The 24,212-nt window shown below is 50.5% G+C and overlaps 1 protein-coding gene across 13 annotated transcripts in view; it reads left to right on the top strand.

Moving 5' to 3' along the window:
• Positions 1-24,212, top strand: part of Banp (BTG3 associated nuclear protein) — a 74,012-nt gene that overhangs the window by 42,025 nt on the left and 7,775 nt on the right. For 8 of the 13 annotated variants that reach the window (XM_029480531.2, XM_029480529.2, XM_029480524.2 and 5 more), the window contains 5 exons: positions 1,771-2,010; positions 5,686-5,853; positions 10,778-10,908; positions 12,272-12,343; positions 12,926-12,964. In XM_029480531.2, the coding sequence (XP_029336391.1) occupies positions 1,771-2,010; positions 5,686-5,853; positions 10,778-10,908; positions 12,272-12,343; positions 12,926-12,964 (650 nt within the window). Of the gene's footprint in view, positions 1-1,770; positions 2,011-5,685; positions 5,854-10,777; positions 10,909-12,271; positions 12,344-12,925; positions 12,965-14,566; positions 14,691-24,212 lie in introns of all 13 variants that reach the window. The other 5 variants (XM_029480533.2, XM_021169688.3, XM_029480532.2 and 2 more) reach the window with 2 other exon arrangements.

Genomic DNA, 24,212 nt, shown 5'->3' with positions numbered 1-24,212 from the left:
ACAACCATTCTTGCCCTTCACACCTACACTGCAGTCAGGGAGCTTTTCTTGTTTACATGGTGGATGCCCTAGGCCTTGGGTGTGATGGAAGTGCCGGGAGGTTCGTGGTGTCTGATGCTCTTGCAGGGCAGGGGTGGCGATGATTCATACTGAGGCTTCTCTGCTGTCCACACTGGTTGCTGAGTTGCTGAGTGACAGTTGTTGCACAGTAAGTTTGGAACAAAAGTATCTTTTTATGCTCCATATGACTTCCAACTCATGGTGGGCAGAGACTCGCTCAGGTCAAGGCCCTGGAGATAATAGAGGACCCGGGCCCCGATGCTTGGGCTCAGGAAGGAGTTGCTTGAGGCCTTGCTTTCCTTGCGGAGGGAAGCGGGAACATAGACCCAGACCGGCTCTGCACTGGTGCTTGCTGGGTAGCATCGAAGGGGGAGGTGCTCCCTGGGGCTACTCTCTCTGCAGTTTATTTTTCTGGAACTTAAGATAGGCACTCCGAGCTGTTTGTACTCTGACCTGCTTTAAAGAAGAACAGAAAATCCAAATTGCTGCTGGAAGGTTTTCGTTTTAACACTTTAAAAGTGATGATATCATTGAAGATTTATATGACAGGAAAAGAAAACAAATGTATTTTGCTTGAACTGTAAAATAAAGCTAGAAGAACGTGTTGTTCAGATGGTAACATGGGGTTGACATATTAGCACAGTTAGCATGTCCCTCCTGCATTTACAAAAGGTGTGTTCAGACAGGGAGTGGGTAGGTGTTGTCTGGTTCTGTGTAGAGACATGATTCCGTGTTACCAGTGGGAACCTACACTCCACTGTTACACAAGTCTAGAAGGTCAGAGGGCACCAGATTTGTGTGTTGTGGAAGCTAATACACTGAGTGAACCAGCATGGCCCACTGGGTGGCAGTTCTTCCTCCTGCTTGTCCCCTTTATCACTGAGCAATGACAGCAGGCCCAGGCCTCTCTCAACCTGAGATGGTTTTCCTGTCTCCCCCCAGCTGTCTTCTTCTGTTTTTGTTGTTGTTTGTTGAAATAGGGTCTCCTTATGTAGCCTATGCGGTCTGGAACTCATGATACCTCTGCTTCAAACTTGTAAGTTTTGGGATTTCAGGCATGTACCATTATAGCTAGTCCATTGGACTTTGTATGGCTACTGGATATAGCAGGGGCTGGCTGACTTCTGGAAAAGAACCTGTCTCTGAGAACCATCTCACTACTTATACATCATTGATGCCACCAAGAGATTATTTATTCATCTTCTTCTGAATTCTAAAATGCAGCTGTTTCCATCCTTACCTAGAGCTGAGAGCCTACACCCATTTTTCACCCTGCCATCATGTCCCCTGTGATGTTTGTTTCAGATGACCTAAGTTCTGTGACTCTAGAGAACCCTGACTAATTCAGTGTTTTAGCATATTGTGACAGAGACTTAGCGAAGGCTTCCTGGGAGAGGTACACACAACACCAACTGGTGTGTGCTCAGATGAGTTGGGCCCGTGGATTCCAACCTGGGCATGCTTTGACTGCTTCACCAGTGTGCTTGCTTGCCTTTGAGACATCATTTCTCGTTCTGTCTGCCCAAGGGACTTACCTGTTATTTGAGCTCATATCTTGTTTTGATGTATTCCTTTACAATAAGGATGGCTTGGGCCTGCTACACCTCAGCTCTGGTGTTCTGGCCCTAGGGAGCTTATATGTGGGCTGTGGGCTGTACTGCCCAAACGTGCTTCTGAGCGTTGCTAACTGCGGCCTTTCTCCCCTCTCAGAGGACTATCCCAATGGCACCTGGCTGGGTGATGAGAATAACCCTGAGATGCGGGTACGCTGTGCCATCATCCCTTCTGACATGTTGCACATCAGCACCAACTGTCGCACGGCCGAGAAGATGGCACTGACACTGCTGGACTACCTGTTCCACCGTGAGGTGCAGGCCGTGTCCAACTTGTCCGGCCAGGGCAAGCACGGGAAGAAGCAGCTGGACCCCCTCACCATCTACGGCATCCGGTGTAAGTTCACACAGTGAGAGCAGCCGTCCACACAGTGAGGGCTGAGCTGGTCAGGGCGCTGAAGCCACACCGTGTTCCATTCTGGGGAGTGATGCTGGGCTCAGTGGTCATCATGGAAATGGGGGGGAGGGTCTGGACTCAGAATTTGCTTTGGCAAGATGTGTGACTCCCTGTGCTGAGAGGGACACTTGGGAATGAGCTTCTCCAGAGACTTGCAGATCCCAGTCTCACTCATCCTTTGGCTGCTTTTGGGGAAGAGAGAGCAGAGGTGGGATTCCTTGATGCCCACTGCCCCAGTGCCCCCTGGGGTGGCTGTGTGTTTAGTTTCACTGGGGCCACACCTTTGGCTTTTCCATCATCTCAGGTAGGTATTTGATACCTTTTTTAGAAAGAGAGACTGGCTCTGGGGCTTTGGAGTGTTGGGCCAGTGTACCCCACAGTTAGACATGGGCTTAGCTCCAGGGGTTTGTAGTGGGTGGGGAGACAGGTGCTGCTAAGGCTATGGCCATCTGTCCAAGAGTCTGCCTTGCCTTCCCCAAACCATGGTCTGCCCTGTGCTCACTCAGCTGCAGGCCATGTGTGAGAGGAGGAGTGCGGGCTGCTCATCATGACCATGGCTCTGTGGCCACAGGCTCCGTGCTGGGCTCTGTGCACTGGTTCCTTAGCTTTGTAAGAACAGAAACTTGGTGAAGTACTGGCATACCTCCACCTGTGTGGGCCCTCTGCCTCCCAACTGCTGGGATTAAAGGTGTGCACCACCACACCCATGCAGTGACTCTTCCTAAACCATTACCTAGAGGAGACGGTCTCCTGGTCGTAAGTTGCAGGCAGCACATTGTCCAGAGAGCTCTCCTGGCTTGGTGCACTGTGGGGTATATTGAATTTCTTGGGCCACACTAGCAGAGTCCGTGCTGGAGCCTTCAGACCCAGGCCCAGAGGCAAGGGTTGGCTTGGCTGGGCAGCAGCTCCTCCTCCAGAGGCTTTGCCTCTAGCTCTGGTGTGGTGGTTCTGGGGCTTCCTGATGCGGCCTCCATGGGCCATCTTCTCCTATCTCCTCATAGAGATCCCACTGCTGCAGCCTCTTCCTCAGTCATATCTGCAAAGGCCCTGCACTTTTGCCCAACGATTTTGGAAGACATTGATCCATCAGTGACAGGGATGTGGGTTTCTCTGAATTTGGATAATCAGATGCTGTCTCTTCCCTGGTCCCGAAGGGTGGCTCGGGAAAGCTGCTCACATGCCTTGGATACAGGCCATTATATGGGTGTGGCATTGGTCTGCCGTGGCTTGGCAGGGGTCTTGGGATACCTCGAGAATGCCAGTTTGCTTAGAGAGCCAGGGAAGAGTTGGGTTGGTTTAAGCTGGTGGCAGAGCAGCTTGAGTCCTGGAGACAAATGGGAGACCTCTTCTCAGAAGGGACCAGTCACTGCTGAGGGGTGGCTTAGAATGGCCGTCGGAGACTACAGACTAGGAGGAGTTGTGGAGACGCATGAACGGGCCAGGGTGAGCTGGGGACAGCCTGTAGGCATCCTTGGGAAACTTTGCCACCGTGCAAAGGCCTGTTCAGGCCTGCCTCCAAGCCTCCACAGCTGAAGAGCAGCAGTGCCCTTGACTTGCATGAGCTCAGTGCTCCACCCCTTGGGCAGCAGGTGACCCACAGGCCAGCAGCTGGAGGCTTCTGTTGTTTCAAGGGCTTTTGGTTTTGAGCTTTGGTCCTACTGCATGGCCTGCTGAGCAGAGGAAGGTATGACATCAGGCCTTGTCTTGTTTGTCCTCCGCTGTGACGAAGGTGGACACATAGCCAGAAGTGACACTGTAAGATGGCTTCTCCTATTCCTTGGTTTTGCCTATAAACAGGCACAAGGGCGATGGTGTTCTTACTCAACGAGACTTTCAAATGTGTATCAGATGAGGTAGTTGGCCAGCAGTGGGTTCTGTGGTGACTGAGACTAGAAGCCAGGTGACTGGCCTGGGACCTGCAGAGGCTTTTGTCCATATCTAAAGCCACTTGTCGCGCGTGTGGTTTCTCAGTGGTTTATGACTCTCTGTCTATTTGAGGTGACCTGGAAGTCAGAACCAGAGCTGCCAGCTCACTCCTGAGGGAAAGGGAAAAGTACTTCCAGGTCACAGGGCTGCTGTCACTGTGCCATTGCTGAGCATATGCAGACAGAACACTCAGAGACATCTCCTAATACCCAGTAGGTAATATGGCAGCGAAAGGGTTCCACTCCTTCTCATGGTTGCTCCTGATGAAAGCGGCTGTAGAGTCTGGGGGAGAACTTCCCTCTCAGGAGACGATCTAAACTCGGTGGCTTTAATTGCCAGAACAGGACGTTTGCCAACTTAGACTTTTGATTATTAGAGTTTGAGTTTCTTCATTTATTTTCCTGTTAATTAGTGAAGTTGCATAAGCCAGCTACAGAGGTCACTGTGTTGAAGAGAAAGTCTTGTGGCGTCCTTCACTACCATCCTTCCTGCTGTCATTGGGGCCGTGGCAGACAGAGGACCATGGGCTGGAGTGGGTCCAGTGCTTAGGAACACTTACTCCTCCTAGCAGTCCTGAGTTCAAGTCCCAACTTCCACAGCAGTGGCACACAGCTTCTGTAGCTCTAGCTCTAGGCGATCCAGTAACTGTGACCTCTGCAGGTACACACATACACGCACACAATTTAATAAATATAATTTTTAATTGGCAAATTTAAGGATTGGTGATACAAAAACTAAGTTCTAAAAAGAGGGAGGGACACGGCGTGAGGTAGTGAGATGGGCCAGGCTCTGCGTGCTGTTCTGTGTGCTCCTGGCCTGCTCTGTGCTCCTAAGGATCGGCAGTTAGGGTCCAGTGGTGCTCTGCTGTGTGCTGTGTGTTCCTGCTCTACCCTCCAGGGCTGGATGTGGCCACTACCCTTCCCTGGGGTTCCAGGCAACCCTGGGAGGTGGTTCCTGTGCTAAGAGCTTGGCTGTGTTAGGAGACAGCCTGGTAAGAACGCAGGAGCAAGCAACTGGCTGGGAGCACTGGGCAAACATCTTCAGGTGCCTGCTGCTCCCCGAATGCTGGCCAGAGTTTACTGAGTACCCCTCGTTTGTAAGGGAGGAAGGGTAAACACTGTGTGAGACTCCTGTACATTTAAGGTGCTCTAGAAAGCAAGCAGGCTGCCCTGAGGGGAGTTTTGGATGAGGAGAGGGGACAGTACTATTTGCTGGTCTGGACTGAGGCGGGCTGGGCTAAACAGAAGAGCCAGAGGGTAATGGACTACAGCTTTGGCAAGACCTGTATGAGTGCAGTTTGAAGTCTCTGTTTGATTCCCTAGGCAGTTAGGATGGTATATGTCGTCTTGTGAGTGAGTTTAGGGCAAGATAAGTTAAAGGCTTGGGAGTCTGAAGCCTGGGAGAAATGGAGACTCGTTGGTGTTGGAGTGAAGCCTGGTTCTTTAAAGGTTAACTAGGCGGGAGGAGTGGCAAGTACCTGCATCTGGTCCTGCTGCCCCAGTGACCTGGGTGATGGACGTCTTCCTTGATGAAGTGAGATTTTCTACAAGATGAGTCAGACCTTCAGGAGTAGGCCAGTGGCTCAGCTGGGTCTCTTAGCAGAGCTTAGCTGCTGTTTGGTGCTCTCAGCAGTGGGGCTCAGGACAAGGCCTGCGGATGAGAACTTTTATCTGGGATGTGTTCTTTCAGGTCACCTCTTCTATAAATTTGGAATCACGGAATCTGACTGGTATCGGATCAAGCAGAGCATTGACTCCAAGTGCCGGACAGCCTGGCGGCGGAAGCAGCGAGGCCAGAGCCTGGCGGTCAAGAGCTTCTCTCGGAGGACACCATCCTCATCCTCTTACAGTGCCTCAGGTAGGCTCAGGAGGGCGCCATCCCGAAGCTCTGTCCTCATACAGTGCCTCAGGGAGGCTCAGGAGGGCGCTGTCCCGAAGCTCCGTTCATCAGTCCTGGCCCTGTCAGTGAGGCTGGCCTTGTGGGAACTCCCTAGGCAGTGACAAGAGCACAGGGCCTGCTTATTTTACACTGTAGGCTCAACAGGAAAATTTGGTGTGGGACCTTTCTTGCGTTGCCTGGTTACTTATCTTCTGAGCGTCCTGCTGCCTTAACAGTAGTTACTGTGTAGCTGCAGAGTGGCTGTGGGTGAAGGACAGAGGGCCCATGTTGTGCTCTTTAGTCTTAGTTTGAGCTTGTAGACTCAGGCTTGTCCTTAAGATCACAGAGACATTCTCTGAGCCCTACCTGTTGGCCCGTCCCCTCCCTTCACACTAGTGTAGGGCTTGCGCTCAGGGTCTTGGGCAATCTTGGCACTGGTACTTTGCCACTGAGCTATGCTCTCAATCCTAAAATTGCCTCTTAAAGTCTTTTTCATAGCTTTCTTGGCAGTAGCAACAGCTCCTGAAAGCTGAGTCCTGGGTTTGCTCAGGATCTGGGACAGCAGTGGGCAGGTGGTCGGCAAGGCTTCCTTTCAGTGCACGCGCTTTGTCCTGGGACTCTGTTTTGGAAGCTACAAAGCTGGTCACCTGGAGCCCTCCTTGACCATCTTCCAGAAAGAGCTCTTCCTCCTTTGTTTTAGTGGCTATTAGATACTTAGCTGTAGCCGTTGCCAAGGTTCTAAGGTGGCAGCCACACACATTGTTCCCAGTAGGCAGTGTTTCTGCAGGTGGCACGCCCGAACTGGGAGTTGGACTTCTATCCTGGGAACCCAAGGGAGCCTTTAGGCATGTGAGGAATGTGTCTGGTGAGGTTGTATGTGGCTGAGGCGGGTGTGGCTGTTAAATGGGGCAAGCACGACTTGTAGCTAACCTAAGATGTGCTCCCAAGTGCTGTCAGCCGTCCGGGCTGTGGTTTGGTCCTTCCTGACCCGAGCAGCGGATCTTCATGGTGGCAGTCTACAGTGGTCCATTAGTTCCGTTTGTCTCACTGTGGCTCCCATGTACTGTCCATGAGTGCTGTATCTGTGTGATTAAAGAATGGGAAGATTCCGCTAGATCAGGTTGTAGCGGCCGCACTGCAGTGAGCCTTCATGCTGTAAAGGTGCTGCATTGATGAGTGGATGCCTAGGTCCCCTGCAGGTGGGGTTATGGGTGGTTGTGAACCACCATGTGGGTGCTGGGAACTGCACCCAGGTCTTCTGAAAGGGCAGCCGGTGCTCTTAACTGCAAAGCTAAGTCTCCAACCCCATAAAGCCAGAACTTAATGACAACCTGAGAAGATCATACTGGGCCACAGATTTCATCATTGTATTAGGAAGATAACAAAATCCAGACACCTAACCTAGGGACATTCACAAGATCTAGGATCCAATATCAAGAAACAGGAAAATAACCCAAATAGACAACAAAGAAAACCTAAATCCAGCCCACCCACCCTAGTGACTAAGGAGACCCAGCCTTAACAGCTCATGCCACTACAATGTTGTGTCCAAGGACTTAAAGAGGAACAGAAATCTAGTAGCAGGGGAGGAAATAAATTTTCAAAAAATTGCCAAGCAGACTTAGAGATGAAACACGAGTGAGTGACCGCCAGCCACTGGATTTCATGACGGCTGAAGGTGACTGTTTCGTTACAAAGAATTAGTCAAGTAGAGTTTATTAGAACAGGGCCTTGATGAGCCAGGTCTCACCCGAATCTGACAGAGTGAGGAGGCCCGGCCTGTGTTACTAGTGTTAGACAAGCACAGGGTGAGTGAAAAGAGCCAGGTTTCTGTGGCTGTACACATGGTCACACATGGTCACAGCATCTGCTCAGATGCATACACAGCCCAGGAGCTTTTGCCTGCAGGCTCCACTGCTGCGTTCATGCACATGCTGAGTCCCAGCCCCCGTGCAGCGCAGCAGCATACTGTGTACATTTTCATACTCTGACAGTCTGCCTGCCCCATGGTCACAGGGGAGTGTTTGGGAGCCACTGAGAAGGCTGTCTCAGGACAGCTTCTGTGGTGACAGTGGGTTTGAGTGAGGAATGAGGTACTTAAGTGTATAGGGTTTGGCAGTGTCCATGAAGGATCTGAGGAGTGGCAGTGTTGGTGAGTTGGACTGCCTTCAGAGGTTCAGGTGCCAAGGGATTGGCAGAGAAGAAGCCAGTCAGCGCTCCATTCACATCGCAGACAACCATTTGACTCTTCCCTCTAGAGGTGGCTTGCTTAGGGACACATGCATCTGGGAGTGTAGATGCTCAGGTTGTCAGGTGCTGGTCTGTGACTGTGGAATCATGGTCAGTTCATATTCTAATTGAGGTAGTGTGGAGTGGCCTGAAGGGCCACATTTCTAGCCAACACCTAAATAGCACCCACTTTGCTGCTCTTACATCAGTGTGGCGTCCTGGTCTTTGAGCCAGTAGCTGCTTTGCAGGTGGAGACTCAGCATGTGTGCCTGTCCGCTGCAGTGTTGTCAGGCTTGTTTACTTACCAGCATATAGGCTCTTGTAGTTGTTTGTGTTTCCTTCTGTTGCTGGCAGTAGCTTAGTGTGATGATATTTATAGTTTGTGTTTTAATTTTCAGGATTTTTCTTTTTTTATTAGTAGCTAGTTGTACTTTTTATTCCTTTTGCTGCTTTGTTTACAAACATTGTCGATTTCTCTAAGATGCTGTGAACCATGGCCTTTTGTGTAGGCAGCCAGCCACTGTGCAGTCTACTAAGTGCCCAAATTCTGGCAAGTTCTCAGGGGTAGCATGTTTGAGAAGCCCTGGCAGCTGTCAGCCCCGCAGGGTGACTGTTGGGGAATGGACACTGTAGAATGTGTACTGGGCTGACCTAGGCATCATTCCCAGAAGACACTGCAGCGGCAGGTCCGTTTCTTCCTGACCTGGTCTCCATCCTCCTGGCAGCAGACACTTAGCATGAGCACTGCACTTACCCACTCTGGTCTTGCGTGGAGTAGAACAATTGGCTAGGAGGATGCTGCTGAAGGGGTGAGGGGCTCTGGAACATGAGGCTTGTTCATTGCAGTCCTCGTCCTGTGGCTTTGGGTGAGTATTGCTTAGGGCTGCCTCAGGGCTGCCTAGTATAGTTCCTTTCCAGGACACGGCTGGTGAGGCAGGCAGGTAGGCACTTGCTTTCAGAAGAGGTCCTGGGCTTGGGGATGTCCTTGCCCCTCAGCACCCTTGGGTGTTGTGAAAGTGCACTGCTTTGTCAGCTGAGGAGGAGACGTTCTGTGTCTGTCCTAACATGCCGCATTCGTGGCAGAGTTCTGATTAAGCGGAGTGGTGACTAGGCCAAGGGACTTCTGGGATCTTTGTCCTTGTTCTGTTTGCATATGTTGTTGTCATAGCAATGCTAGTCTGGTATTCAAGACTATTTGGTGATGGTAAAATGTAATTAAGCCAGCATTCTGTTAATTTGGAATTGGTATTGATTCCATCTGGGTCACCTTGTTACCTTAGAATTGTTAGCAGAGACAAGGAGACACCGCACAATACTACAAATGACTTCCTTTTTTTCGTTTACAAATACTTACAAGTTTCATCTTGTATTCCATTTTATTTATTTTGTATGTGTCTTTTCACATGCATGCCCCTGTGCTGTGTGTCAGCTCATGGTAGTGAGGATGCATGTGGTATGCACATGACTGGAGCTCAAGAACATCTTTTGAGAGTAGCGCTCTTCCTTTTTCTGTGGTCTCTGGGGATGAAACTCAGGCTGCAGGCTTGGTGGCAAGTGTGTTCACCTATTCAGATATCTCACTGGCCCTTAGATGAGTTTTGTGCCAAGGTTAGGGTGGGTGGTCTGAATGAGAATGCCCCCCATAAGCTCAAAGATTGGAACGTTGGCTTCCTATTGGTCCACTGTTTCGGGCAGGTCCTGCACAGTAAGAATGGCATCTGCAGTGGCCAGGACTTTAGAATGGCAGCGGGACCAGCTCCTCCATCTTCTGCCTGTGTGTGCGTGGGAAGCCACAGCTTTAATTGTCACGGTGTTTTTAAAATCCCACGGGCACCTGAGGCACTGTATGACGCTCTGTGGAAAGGACACAGAGCTTTTCCTTGTAGTCAACTTCACATCCTTTATATTTCTTCTTCATACAAAATGGTAATTACTTTCTCAGGGTTCAGGGCGTTACACTGTTTGCCCAACATATTTGTTCTGATCAGTTATTACAACTCTCTGTCACAGAAGTGCATAGTATACATTGAAAATTTAAAAAGAAATTACAAAAAATTTTTTTGTTTCAGAAAATTCTGTTTGTGATGACATTACAGTTAGAGGCTGAAGTGTGTGCTTCGTGTCAGAACACGTGTCTAGCATGCTGCGGCCTTAGGCCCGATCCCCAGTACTGGGGGAAAATCTTTATAGTTAGTATTACAGTTAAAATTAATATAACTTATATCAAACCGAATGTCCTTTACTTTGATTATACATAGGAAATAAACTGTGCTTCAGATGCATCTTTGAGTTGAATCTGTCTTGGAGAAATGCCACAGAGTGCAACTCTACAGCAGGGCTGGTCCTAGCAGAGCCCTGCGGGTCATTTCTGTGGACAGACCTCAAGCCCTGCGGGAGCTCAGCAGTCTGTCTAGGTGTTTGCAGGGGAAACACTTTGTTACAACGGTATCATTGAATCTTAAAAATGCTTGACTCTGTCACAAATCTCAGTTCCCCTGACTTGCAGTTGACAACTCTGCAGAGGAGAGATGCGCTCACCTGAAACTGGGAGCCAGGTGCCTTTCCTCTTCTGTAGAAATTGAGGTGGGGAAGACGTGAAGGTGCCAAGATGACAGGTGTCATTTATTCTGTGTGTGGGACCTGAGGATCCTGACACTTGTCCTGTGTTCCATAGAGACCATGATGGGAACCCCTCCTCCCGCCAGTGAGCTACAGCAGTCACAGCCACAGGCCCTACACTACGCATTGGCCAACGCCCAGCAGGTCCAGATCCACCAGATTGGGGAGGATGGACAGGTGCAAGTAGTACGTATCTTGTTACTCCCTTGCCCGGGGTGACAGTGTGGGAGGGGCAAGGCCAGGGCAAGGCCGTGGTGGCTTCTGTGCGCTGGGTTCTTGTAGGCACTGCACAGTGGGGAGGCAGGCCTGTGTGGGTGCTGTGTTCTGAGTCGTAGACAATGCAGAGGCTAAGCAGCCCTCTGCACCCTCTGGGCAGACAGCGGGAAGTCGCGCCTCAGAAGCTGCTCAAGAGCGGGACTTGGGGTGGCACTGGGGAGCTGGAGCTCTTGGTCCACTGGGCTGTGGGGCTGTTTTAAAGGTGACAGAGCGACTCTGAGTGGTGGCTCTCTTGGGCTTGTTGATTGTGTGACTGACTCGACCCCAGCAGGTATTCATCTGCCTAGGGGCAGCTCTGAGAGCAAGCCATGGGCTGCCTTGGCACAGGTTCCCGTGAGCAGTGAAGCAGAAGCGTCCCGGCCCCTGGAATAGGCTCTTTGCTATAAGATCTGTTTGGGCCAAGATAGGATTTAAAAAATAAAAAGATTTATTTTTATTTTTAGTAGTGTGTAGGGTTTGTGCATGTGAATGCATGTGTTTACAGAGGCCAGAAGAGGGCTTTAGATCCTCCGGAGCTGGAGTTATGTGGGGTATTGTGAGCTGCCCAACGTGGGTTCTATGAATTGTGTGCAGGGCTTCTACAAGAACAAGTGTTCTTAATCTCTCCTTCCCAGATTGGATTTTGATAGGAGTCGGAGCCTCGGGCTTCTGTGCAGACACATTTGTCAGTTGTTTCTGTGAGCTAGCTTCCTTCCTTCCTTCCTTCCTTCCTTCCTTCCTTCCTTCCTTCCTTCCTTCCTTCCTTCCTTCCTCCCTCCCTCCCTCCCTCCCTCCCTCCCTCCCTCCCTCCCTCCCTTCTTTCTTCTTTCTTTCTTTCTTTCTTTCTTTCTTTCTTTCTTTCTTTCTTTCTTTCTTTCTTTCTTTCTTTCTTTCTTTCTTTCTTTCTTTCTTGCTATTTTCTTTATTTACGTTTCAAATGTCTTCCCATTTCCAGGTTTCCCCTTCGAACTCCCCCTATCCCCTCCCCTCTCCCTGGCCCCCGTGAGTTGTTTAAATGTGAGTTTACCATCTGCCCACTTGAGTGCAGTGCGCACCTAACTCCTCCCATCTGCCACCCGGAGCTGCACAGTTGGTAAATCCTGTGATGAGCAGTTACGTGATTTACCATTTGTGGAGGCTGTGGCCGGAGCTCAGGCTGTGGAACCAAAGCTCCTTGCTCCCCAGCAGTTTCTGAGGTGCCGGAAGCAGCCAGGCAGGAAGGTGGCAGAAGGCTCTTGCTGTTCCCTTCGGTTTGTTTTCCTCTGATGCTTCTTGGTGTCTTCTCTTGTTGTGGATCCCACAGGGCCACCTCCACATTGCCCAGGTGCCTCAAGGGGAGCAGGTGCAGATCACACAAGACAGCGAGGTGAGTCAGGGGTCCTGTCATGGTCCCAGGGCCATACAGTCCTGCACTCTGTGTGGAACCAGTGGCATTCTGGCAGAGCCTGGGACGCTCTCTAGGAGAGACTGCCTGGTGGGGGTGTGGGGGTGGGATGACTGGGACGCTTTTCTGGTGTCCTTTACAGTTGACGATGGTGTGCAATGAGCTTTGTGGACACTCAGAGGGTCCTCTGGTCCCAGCAGCGGGAGCAGCTCCCTAACTATTATGACTCAAGCAGACAGTGCTCTGATAATATATTCTTGCTATGGGGACACGGCTCTGCTGTGGGCCATCTGGGCTACTGTGCACATACCTTGTGAATCTACAGTTGTTTAAAAGAAAAAGAAAAAAAAAGGTGTCCTCATTCGTGGGTCAGAGTTGAAGGAGTGGGTTTAACATTTTATGCTTTTAATATAAGAGAAAAAGCTAGAGATTCAGCTTATAATACTTGTTTTGCTTTTGTGGGTTTTATTGCTAAAAGGGGTTGAATTTTTATACTTAGTGGTTTCTTGGTTATTTCTGAATCGTGTAGGGAAGTTCTCACTGTTTCCTTTTTGCACTGTACAGGGCAATCTGCAGATCCATCATGTGGGTCAGGATGGCCAGGTAAGTGCTCACCCTTCCCACGTACTCCTTCTCACTGTGGCCTGCATACAGGCTGTACTCCTCAGCACGGGACACTGCCGTCGGGTGGGGTGGGGTTGCCTCCAGGAGGGAGCTGAGCCGAGCTGGGTTGTCCCGTATGTGTACAGCAGGGCTTTGTCCTGTGCTTGTCCTTCCTGGGCACTCACATTGGGTTTTGCACTGGAGAAGAAACTCCCCCCTAGTTTCTGCAATGCTCCCTGAAAATCTGACGGACGAGGTAGGCTTGGGTCTTGATAATTGCAGATAAATTTAAGCACTTCCTGTTCTCCTGAGTGAGGAGAGCAGGTCTCTGTTGTATACACTCGGAGGACTCGTGTGCTTACTCAAGTGCCCTAGGCTATGGGTCCCCAGCAGGATGTGCCACTGGCAGGGAGGGAAGCTGGTGCTGGCAGTGGGGGTTTGTTTGCACTGTGTGGCCTTTAAGGAGTTTTTGTGAAGACTGGTCTGAGTTCTGAGTTCTGGTCAGGACAGGCTTCTGTTAGTGCAGTGTAGCTTTCACTGTGAAGACACACAGAACTCACTCACCACACAGGAGGCTCTGCTCCTTGTTTTCCAAAACTAGCAGTGTCTGTGCTGGAAGACCCATGCGGCTTCCTCGTTCCCCGCCTTGGAAAGAGAAGAAAAGAAGTCCCAGGCATTTCTGCAGAGCTTGAGCAGTTAGGAACAAGTAGCAGAGGTTGGTTCTCTTGGAGGTCTCTTGCTGTCAGCTGGGACAGCAGAGGCCTGGCCAGGCTTGAAGTTGGCTCCCCTCTCTGCCTTTGAGGATGTGGTTTGGCTTTGGTTGTCGGTGTTCCCCATGGGCAGGCCGCACCTTTCTGTGGCTGAGGAAAGTGAAACCCTCCTCAGGTCCCCACTGTTTGTGTTGTGAAGAGAGTTCCACCCGGAGTGGGAAATAAACACAGTGGGCTTTTCCTTGTCCCTGGCCACCTAACATGAGGGCAGAGATCCCAACATCAAATTCCAAGCATGGCAGCTCATGGCATGGCCACAGACATCCAGTCATGGACAGTGAGGCTGTGAAAGAGCCATTGCCTCAGCTCCAGGTAGTGACACCTCTGGTTCTGCCCCTGCCTCCAGTGTCTCAGAAGCCTGTCCCTGCTGCCCGCTCAGCTCCAAGCAGCCTCCCTACAAGAAGCTGCCATGTTGGTCACTTGCCACACTGAGAAGTAACTTGTCCATCTCTAATTCTTTGTGCATAGTTTGTTTCTGTCCCCTGCTTCCCAGTGTCACTGTATCTGGGACCGAATATCAAAGGGCACTCACTGCTGCCCCCTTCTCTCCCAGTGGCAGCTTGCCTTTGGATGGCCATGTGCAGCATGTGCTCAAGAAGAGCTGCTTCCTGGCCAGGCCGTTAGCTGCTTGTCCTAGCTTTCTACTTGTGGAGATTCCGCCTTCATTTTGTCATCTGTCTGGTTCTCATGTCTGTTCAGTCACCTGACTCAGAATGGCTTCACTTATGGTGCAAAAGGCACAAATGCTCCACTTACCTTGATGTCCTCAGTGGAGCTAAAGAGCCCAGACCTGTGCTGGGACAGTCAGCTCTGTCACCTCTCCTCTTCCTAGGTCCACAAGAGGATTGTGCCTGTTGGTCGTGGGTTCTTTAGCTGCGCTGGTCTCAGGTCTTCCAGCATCCTCGTGGGAATGCTGGGCTGTTTTCCTGAAGACTGCCTGCAGGCACTGGCTGGAGGTGTGTGGGGAAGGTGTTGATTAGGATGCTGTCCTCGGTTGTAAAGGCTGGGGAAGACTCTATGTGGGAAGGTGGTGGGGCTTGCTGCAGCAGGGCTGCAGCAGGGTGACAGGGGCAGCTGTGTCCCCAGAGGGAGGCTGTCTGCCACAGGAGGGCTTGGGCACCAGAGATTCAGGGTTAATGAGGTTAGAGCCATCTGAGCTTGGCCTGCCAGGTGCACAGCTACTCCCGGTGTAGATAGCTGCTGTGGACAAGTGTGGTCAGAAGGGGCCAGTGGGTAATGGGAACGTTTGCAGCTTCAGTGGTTGTTCTCAGGGAGTGGTGTGGGAGTGGGTGGGCTGCGTGCTCTCCACCTCTGCTCCTCGTTTGCTCTAGCCAGCTCTAGAGGGGCTCTGCTTGCTCTTGGCCATTCTAGCCCTAAGGGTCACTGCTGTCTGCCAGTTGTTGTCCCACTTCAGGTTTCCAGGCCTTTGCTGCAATGGCCAGTACTCAGTATCTTTGGACTCTGGATACAGCACTCAACACTCAGTATCTCTGGACTCTGTACTCAGCACTCAGTATCTCTGGACTCTGTACACAGCACTCAGTATTTCTGGATGCTGTACACAGCACTCAATACTCAGTATCTCTGGATTCTGTACACAGCACTCAGTATCTCTAGATTCTGTACACAGCACTCAGTATCTCTGTACTCTGTACTCAGCACTCAGTATCTCTGTACTCTGTACACAGCACTCAGTATCTCTGTACTCTGTACACAGCACTCAGTATCTCTGTACTCTGTACTCAGCACTCAGTATCTCTGTACTCTGTACACAGCACTCAGTATCTCTGTACTCTGTACTCAGCACTCAGTATCTCTGTACTCTGTACACAGCACTCAGTATCTCTGTACTCTGTACACAACACTCAGTATCTCTGTACTCTGTACACAGCACTCAGTATCTCTGCACTCAGTATCTCTGTACTCTGTACACAGCACTCAGTATCTCTGCACTCAGTATCTCTGTACTCTGTACACAGCACTCAGTATCTCTGTACTCTGTACACAACACTCAGTATCTCTGTACTCTGTACTCAGCACTCAGTATCTCTGTACTCTGTACACAGCACTCAGTATCTCTGTACTCTGTACACAACACTCAGTATCTCTGTACTCTGTACACAGCACTCAGTATCTCTGCACTCAGTATCTCTGTACTCTGTACACAGCACTCAGTATCTCTGCACTCAGTATCTCTGTACTCTGTACACAGCACTCAGTATCTCTGTACTCTGTACACAGCACTCAGTATCTCTGGACTCTGTACACAGCACTCAGTATCTCTGGATGCTGTACACAGCACTCAGTATCTCTGGATTCTGTACACAGCACTCAGTATCTCTGGATGCTGTATACAGCACTCAACACTTAGTATCTCTGGACTCTGTATACAGCACTCAGTACTCAGTATCTCTGGTCAGTCGAGGGAGTAGGCAGGGGATTCCCTGGATAGTGAAATATAAACTTTAGCAGAATCCTTTAAAACATGACTTAGAAGGTCTTTGTCTGGGCTTCCACAACTGTGCTTTATCTTGGTTTGTAAGTGTAGGTTCCACATCAGAACTGATTTCAGGCTCCTTGGAGTCTGGCTGAGCGCTCTGAGTTCAGCCTCAGGCTGCAGCACCCGGACACATAGGTTGTTGTCTCCCTTGTCTTCCGGCCAGTGTGTCTTGTGAGCGCTACCCGTCCTTTATGTGACCTTCCATTAGCGTTGGATCTGATCTGCAGTCACTGGTTGTAGCTGTGGGAAAGTGAGGGATGAGGCTGAGCCAGGGCCTCCAGGTGTTCACTGCACTGTGGCTTTGGTTCTGATGGGTCTCGTTGAGAGTCAGCTCTGGGAGCCTGGCAGATTGTTTAAGCTGATGGAACTGGTGATGTCTTCTCCGGTGAAGCCATAGAACCACTGGAGGTGGGTGACTCACTGCTGCCGCCAATTCCTGACTTGTAGATGTACGCATGGTCAAGGAGTGGTCTAAGGAGGGCTGTTGTGGTCTGATAAAATTGTTTGGGTGGAGCGTGGGTGGGAAGTCAAAGCAGGGTCAGAGAATCTAGGACCTCTTGCAAGGGGATCTGGCAGGGCAGGGCTCCAGAATTGGGCTCTGGGTGGGACAAGCATGTTGATGCAGTACCAACTTCTTGTCAGGTCAGAGGGATTTCAGTCCTCACAGTCAGTACAGTAGAGGCTTTAGTTTGTGTGGGTCGTCAGAAGACTCTGAAAATAAAAGCCCTTAAATGCTGAGAGCCATAGGATTGGGGGTTGCTGTTGGAAGGATGGAGTTTTCTTGGGTGCATTGAAGGTGCTAAACAGTGACCTTTTTGAGGTCATGGGGACTTCTTGAGGCCAGCAAACTAGTAGCTGTCTTGAGAAGGCCCCTGGGGGCTGGCCTTGGTCTTGGATAGTCACTGCCCATAGATCTGAGCTTTGATGGGAGCCACTGCTGCCTGTTAAGCTTCCTCCCTGTGGGTCGTTGTCTGGACAGCTGGGGCCCGTGCTGGCTGCTTTAGTAGTTGGTGGCAGTGTGTCTGGAGCGGTGATGTGCTTCAGCCTCAGTGAGAGAGATTTCACACATGACTCCAGGGTCTTTCTCTCATAAACATGTGCAGTCAGAATAGCTCCCCCAGGCGGCTTGGGCCTCACTGTGGCTGTAGTAGTGTTTACCTTTCTGCCCTACCTGTTAACTCCTGAACACTGGCTACGATGCATCCCATTTATTGTGAATCATGCTGTGAGAGATGACTACTGTTGTCAGTTAGCCTGTTAGTCTAAGACAGTCCAGGTTTTCACATAGATTGTATTTGTGCTGTAAATGGCAATATACATTTCCCTTCATTTTGATAAGTCAGAAGATAATTCTTCTTGAATTTTATTGGAAACCCATTTAAAAACTGCTGGGGCTGGAGAAGTGACTCAGTAAGAGCAGTTGTTGCTTTGCAGAGAACTCGGGTTCAGTTCCCAGGTTCCATGTCAAGTGGCTCACAGTTGCCTGTAAGTACACCACTAGGGAATCTGACACCCACTTCTGGCCTCTGGACAACCACACTCATTTGCATTGACCCACATACAGATACACAGACCTACACATAATGTTTTAAAAATAAAAAATGAACTCTATAAATATAATCCTGCGTGTGCTAGGCCTGGTGGCACAGGCTTCTCTCTAGTCACAGGTAGACAGGAGTATTGCAGTGGGTTCTGTTCCAGGTGATCCTTAAACTTGCAAACCTCTCTGAACTGCCTGCCTCCAGCTGAGCTAGCTTCAGGTATCTTAGACAGCCATCTCCACGGTTCTCTGTCCTGGAGCAGCCAAGCCCCGGCAGGATGGGGAGCAGCTGGGTGCCTCCAAAGGCTTGTTGTGGGAATTGGACTGACTTTTGCCAAGTATGCCAAAAACAGGCCTGTTGTGTTTTGTACCTGGGCAGTGTTTGGAGCAGCAAGAGGGGGCTTAGGCTTGCATGTTACTTTGATGTCTTGTTTTTGTCCCTGGTGACTTTCTTGGTACCGTGTCCCACAGTTTATGACAGAAGAATTTATGAGGAGCTGGACACAGTCTGTGGCTGGGAAGTATGTTGTGATTTTTTTTTTTTTTTAAGATAACTTTGAGGAATGCTAGAACCCGTTTGTTGTTTCAGCCTGGTCACTGGAGCCAGGGCACTTTGAAGGGGCTGTGTTAGCTGTATAAGGTGAGGTGGACTCACAACACCCCGAAGCTAGCTCAGGCTAGGTCCTTCTGCTGCTGCCCCGGGTTCCCTCTTAGATCCTTCATCCCATTCTCTTCAGGGGCTCCAGACAGCCCAGGTAGGGGCAGACCTTGGAATCACAGGATCGGTTTTGATTGATTTGATAATTTTCCAATGCTATTGTTTGTTTTCTCTAGACAGAGTTTGTAGACCAGGCTGGCCTCGGACTCAGAAATCTGCATGCTTTTACCTTCCAAGTGCTGGGATTAAAGCAGGGTGCCACCGCTCTCACCTCCCCAACTTCCCTTCTCACCTGACCAGCTTCCAATGCACTTTCACATTGTTAACTCTGATACTGTTGATAGCACTGGGTACAGGTTCCGCCCCTTCTTTCTGGGGAGTTGGAGCCATCAGTCATTCCTGGTGCTGAGTGCCTGTACCTGTGCTGCAGCTGAGCACTTACATGTCCACCACATGTGCACTCCTTCTCTAATTCCGACTTAGAACATGTGGCGCCCTCGCCCACCCCCTTGCTAGTCCTCACTATCACCCGTGGTTATGTGGGCATCCTTTCAAACCACCCTATAGCAGAGAATCCACAAGCCAGGGCCTGTCTGTATATATTAATTAATTCTATATTTATTCTGTAAGATATTGGGTACTGGACTCTTGCCCTCATTAGGAAAGTGCTATACCACTGAGTTATGGACTTCGAAGTGTATAACTGTCCCCTTTTGATTTTTGGTTTTGGTTTGTTTTTTTGAGACAGGGCCTCACTATGTAATTCTGGCTCGCCTGAAACTCATAGAAATCCACCTGCTTCTGCCTCTCCTGTGCTAGGATTAAAGACGTGTGCCACTCTGCCCAGCTTTGTTTTGTGTTTTCCATTTTGAGACAGGGTCTCACTAAGCTTTACAGGCTGGCCATGAACTTATTCTCCAGTCCAGGACTTGACTTAAGATGTAGTCTAGGAAGGCCTTGAGCCCAGGGCCCTCCTCACCCAGCTTTCTCAGTACTTGGGGTTATAGGCCTGCACCAGCGGGTCTGCTTATCCATGGATTTCAGGTGGAAAATGTAGGGTCATAGTGATATGCCTAATAACAGCGATGGGACAGAGAGGAAAGGGCAGCAGCAAGGCGGTGTACACTGAAGTCACAGGGCCAGGCCAGAGCACAGTGAGTTGGAGCAGGTCAGCGCTCACTGATTGGCTTCAGAGGTCCTAATCTGAGCTCTCACCAGGTCCCCTCCAGAGAGTTGGGAGCATGCCGTCCAGAGGCTAGCCAAGCCCTGAGGCTGTGCTCTTCCCTAAGAAACGCTGAGGGAGAAGTTCAGTGTCAATAGTTGAGCTGTTGTTTGGGGATGGTGACACTGCAGCTTCTTGGTGCCATGAGAGGCTGTGCTGTTGCTCACATTGTTCTTTTCTAATGAACCTGTCACCAGCGTGGTGAGTCCAATATGGAGGGCGCCAGGCTGGGACACTGCCTGTAGGCATCCTCTGTTCCTTTGGTTTTATTGGCTCTATGTGCTTGGGCAAATGAGTCAGTATCCCAGACTGTGTTTCCTCACGGGCAGAGTGCAGCTCAGAGTAACAGACAAGGTAACATCTGTGCCGAGAACCTGGAGCCCTGGCTGGTGCTAACCTCAGGTCATCCTGGGTGCTCGAGATTGTCCTGGGTCCCGAGGTCCATGAAGCTTCTTACACAACCCTGTTCCCCCATGCTAGTGTCCTCTCCTGTCCTGGGTCCCGAGGTCCCAGCAGCTCCTTATACAACCCAATGCTAGTGTCCTCGCCTGTCCTGAGCATCCTGAGTCTTCCTGTTCTGGTTAGGCCAAATGGCAGGGCCGCAAGATCCTGTGACATCTAGGATGCTTACAGCCACTAAGGTCTTAGGCTTCAGCGCTCCCAGCAACAGGATGCTCTTCCTGTCTGTTTTCACGAAGCTTCCTCTAGCTCTAGGACGCCTCATTCACTGCAGGTGCCTGTCTCCCCTTAACCCCCGCCCCCTTGCCACTTTCACCTGCCAAGCCTTAGACAGAAGGGAGAGGTGAATATGGCTTCTTTAGTGGGTGACACAATAGCTTGAGCTCCTTCTCTGAAATGGGGCATTTCTGAAGGGGCTACAGTGAGGAAGGGCTCTTGCCTTGTACTGGGGCTTTTTTCCAGAGCCCAGTGTTACCATGGGAACAAGGGAATCTGTGCACTGGCTCTCTTTTTGCCCCCAGTCTATTCTTGGAAGTGTTTTTTTTTGGGGGGGGGTTGCTTGCAGAATTTCTCTACTCCCAAAACAATCCATGTGCTAGTGTTTTGGATTCTTGGTCTTAGTCATATCAAAGTGACCTCTTGCTTATGACGAGTCACAAGACTTGCCATAAAGAGCAACTGTCATGTCATGTTAAGGGAGCTTTTCGTTTTCCCAGTGGCTCTGACAGCAGCCACCGTGTTTCAGTGGGGACTGGCTGCTGCTTCCCACTTAAAGCCCGGGAGTCTCTGTGACTGCGGGCAGAGGCTGGGATGCTTCTTGGGGAGTTTCTCAAGACTGGAAGACTGGTCAGTTCCCATCACACTTTACTCTCTGAGTTCTGGGGTCAGAGCCAGGCTCTCAGGGCTGAGTGCTGTACTCCTTGCTAACAGAGTCCTGAGGCACAGAGCTCTGAGAAATGCTTGAGCTTGAGGAGGCTCAGGGGGAAGATGGTGGGCTTGGCAGCACTCAGCTACAGGTGAGACAGGCTGGGCAGCTAGTGTGCATTACCTTGCCGTGCTCTCGTGTACACGGGAGGGCAGGGCTTGTTTCTTTATGGATGGGTATGTGAAGCTCTTCCTCTGGGCCTCTTCAGGCTATCAGATAGGTCTGCTCTGCCCACTTTAGAGCTGGAATTTGGCTTTAAAGACACTATGTTGTGTATGCTTTTGCATTCTGGTGACTTCTTTACATTAAGATACTCCAGAATCCTACTGACACCCAGCAGGGACCCAGCATTTGTCTCTGTCACTCCTGTTAGGAAGGGGCCCTAGAGAGTGTGGAGAGGACCCAAGGAAACAGTTAGAGGAGACCATTGGTGGCTCCTTTGAAGGGCATTGAGCTGGCCCAAAGCAGCTGCAGGAGAGGACAGGAGCCTTTAGAGAGGCCTCAGGGTATTCTGGGAAGTTCTTACCAGCCTGTGGTCCAGTTGGTAGCCTCAAGTGAAAGGCTTTTTTGTGTTTTGGGATTTGGACCCCCAGACCCCTGGTCCCTACTTGGATCTTAAATGAAATAAATGCCACAGCCATCATTCTAAAGGCCAGAGATGTTCAGAGCAGGCGAGGCCACCCGTACAGGGCCTGCAGAGGAGTTCAGGGCACTAGTAGAGGCTGCAGAGGGGCCCATCCATCATTACTGAGGCACTCAGTGGAGGCCAGGTTGCCTTGGTTACTTCTCGAGACTCTGGAAGGGCTTTCTGCTTCTTGTACTAGATCCTTGGTATTCCTTGGCTTATGGTCACATCATCCTAGATAGCTTCTGTTGTTTTACAGCCTTCTAGAATTGTGCCCTGCGTTTGGATGTCCCTATTTTTGGAAAGACACTTGTCCTTAGGTTAGGGCTTGCCCTGATCCTCTAGGGGCCCTGTTTCTAAGTGAGGTCATACTAAGATATGGAGGCTCATCAAACTTGCAGAGACAGTCCAACCCACAGGACCAGGACCACCCCACCTCCACCCCTCTCACCATTGGCATTGTGTCTGGCTTCCTCTACCTTAAGGTCCCTCCTGCTCACTCCCAGTTTAGCGGCAAAGCCCACGAGAGCGCCATATTGGAAGCATGGCTAGGCGTTAGCCTGGGGGCTTCTCTCAGGCAGCCTGCCTGGCTGCTGCACACCTGTCATTCCATAGCCCAGGCCCTCTCCTGGCTCAGTGTGCGAGACCACATCTTCCTAGGACTTTGGAGATGAGGCTAGGAGGAGTCACTGCAGCCAGGAGCTCTAGACCACATCTGTTGTATGGTGGCATACCCCTCCACCCCAAGGTTGTGAGGCCTTAAGTCTGAACCCTGGGTGCCATGTAAATGCTGCACATGGCCCCAGTGTTGGAGGCAGGCACAGTTAGATCCAGGGAGGAAAATGTGGAGCTCCATATCTGCTGAGAAGCCCTATCTCAGTGGAGTGGGGCAGAAAGCAATGGAGGAAGACATCTGGTGTTTCCCTCTGGCCTCTACATGTGTGTGCCATAACCCCTTTCCCATGCAAACACATGCATAACATACGCGTGCACACACACATACACCCTTAGAGGGCTCAAAAATGACAGAGCTGAGCAAAAGTGAGAGCACCTACACTTGAGAGGCCACAGAGGGCAGCTGCTCATCCACCTCTGGAGGCCAGGCAGGGCTACAGAGCAAGACCGAGCTGCTAGTTTATGTCAGCTTGACACAGGTAGAGCCATCAAAGAGGAGGGAACCTCAGTTAGAAAATGCCTGTAAAATCTGGCCTGTAGACAAGCCTATAGGGTATTTTCTCAATTAGTGCTTGATGTGAGAGGGCCCAGCACTTTGTGGGTGCTGTTGCTCCTGGGCTGGTGGTCCTGGGTTCTATAAGAAAGCAGACTGAGCAAGCCATGGGGAGCAAGCCAGTAAGCAGCATCCCTCTACGGCCTCTGCATCAGCTCCTGCCTCCAGGTTCCTGTCCTGCTTGAATTCCTGACTCCTTCACTGATATACATACTACATTGCAGATGTGTAAGCCAAGTAAACCCTTTCTTCCCCAGCTTCTTTTTGGTTGTGGTGTTTCATCACGGCAGTAGTAACCTTAACTAGGACAGAGACCCAGAAAAGCAGTAGCTGGGGATATGGCTCACTTGGTAGAGTGCTTGCCACACAAGCATGAGGACCTGGATTCCAGTCCCCACCCACATAAGAAACCTGATGTGACATCTGCATCTGTAATCCCAGCCCTGAAGACCTGGGTAGAGGAAATTTTCTAGAGTCTACGGGCCTGCCGGGCTTGCCAGATTAGCAATTTCCAGATTCAATGAGAGACCTCATGTCAACATAGAACATAGAGAGCAATTTACATTGATCTGTGGTGCCAGGCGTGGTGGTGCATGCCTTTAATCCCAGCACTCGGGAGGCAGAGGCAGGTGGATTTCTGAGTTCGAGGCCAGCCTGGTCTACAAAGTGAGTTCCAGGACAGCCAGGGCTATACAGGGAAACCCTGTCTCGAAAAACAAACAAACAAACAAACAAACAAACATTGATCTGTGGCTGGTAGATACACATACATGTGTGCATGCATACACAAACATACTGGTGTAGGGAGGGACAGCGAGACACAATTAATTAGAGTTTTGCTGTAGGAATGTGTGTATATGTGAACCGTTTGTGGCTAGTCTCTCTGAGCAGGTCAGTGGTTGGAGGTATTACTGGATAGCTGTCTTTCTAGCACCCCACTGCTCTTTCGGGAGAAAACTACCGTTTGAGCTATCACATGGGTTGCGGAAAGATCCTTGTTGGGTTGGATCAAGTTAGTGAGAAACAAGTTGAAGCATCTTGGGCCTTTTCCCTGCAGCTGTGGTCCAGGCCGTCTTCTGGCCACACTAATCTCCGCAGGGAAGCGTGTCTACTCCTGGCACAAGGCTTCCTTTCTCCTATTTTGGTTTTACCCCTAGTAGACTCTTGGTGGGACTTGGAGTTTGATGTGCAGATACTGCTGAAAGGTCCTGGGGCTTCTTGCATTGACTTTAGGGTTAGCACCAGTTTTGCATTATCTCAGTTGGGTTTTAAGTAGAGCTGCAGAGTTGGCAGTGAATGGAGGAAAAGCAGATGGTGTATG

The sequence above is a fragment of the Mus caroli genome, unplaced genomic scaffold (assembly GCF_978045245.1).
Source record: "Mus caroli unplaced genomic scaffold, Mus_caroli_1 scaffold_10, whole genome shotgun sequence".
Classification (NCBI taxonomy): Eukaryota; Metazoa; Chordata; class Mammalia; order Rodentia; family Muridae; genus Mus; species Mus caroli.
The sequence above is the reverse complement of the archived record's forward strand: the minus strand, read 5'-3'. Positions and strand labels throughout refer to the sequence as shown.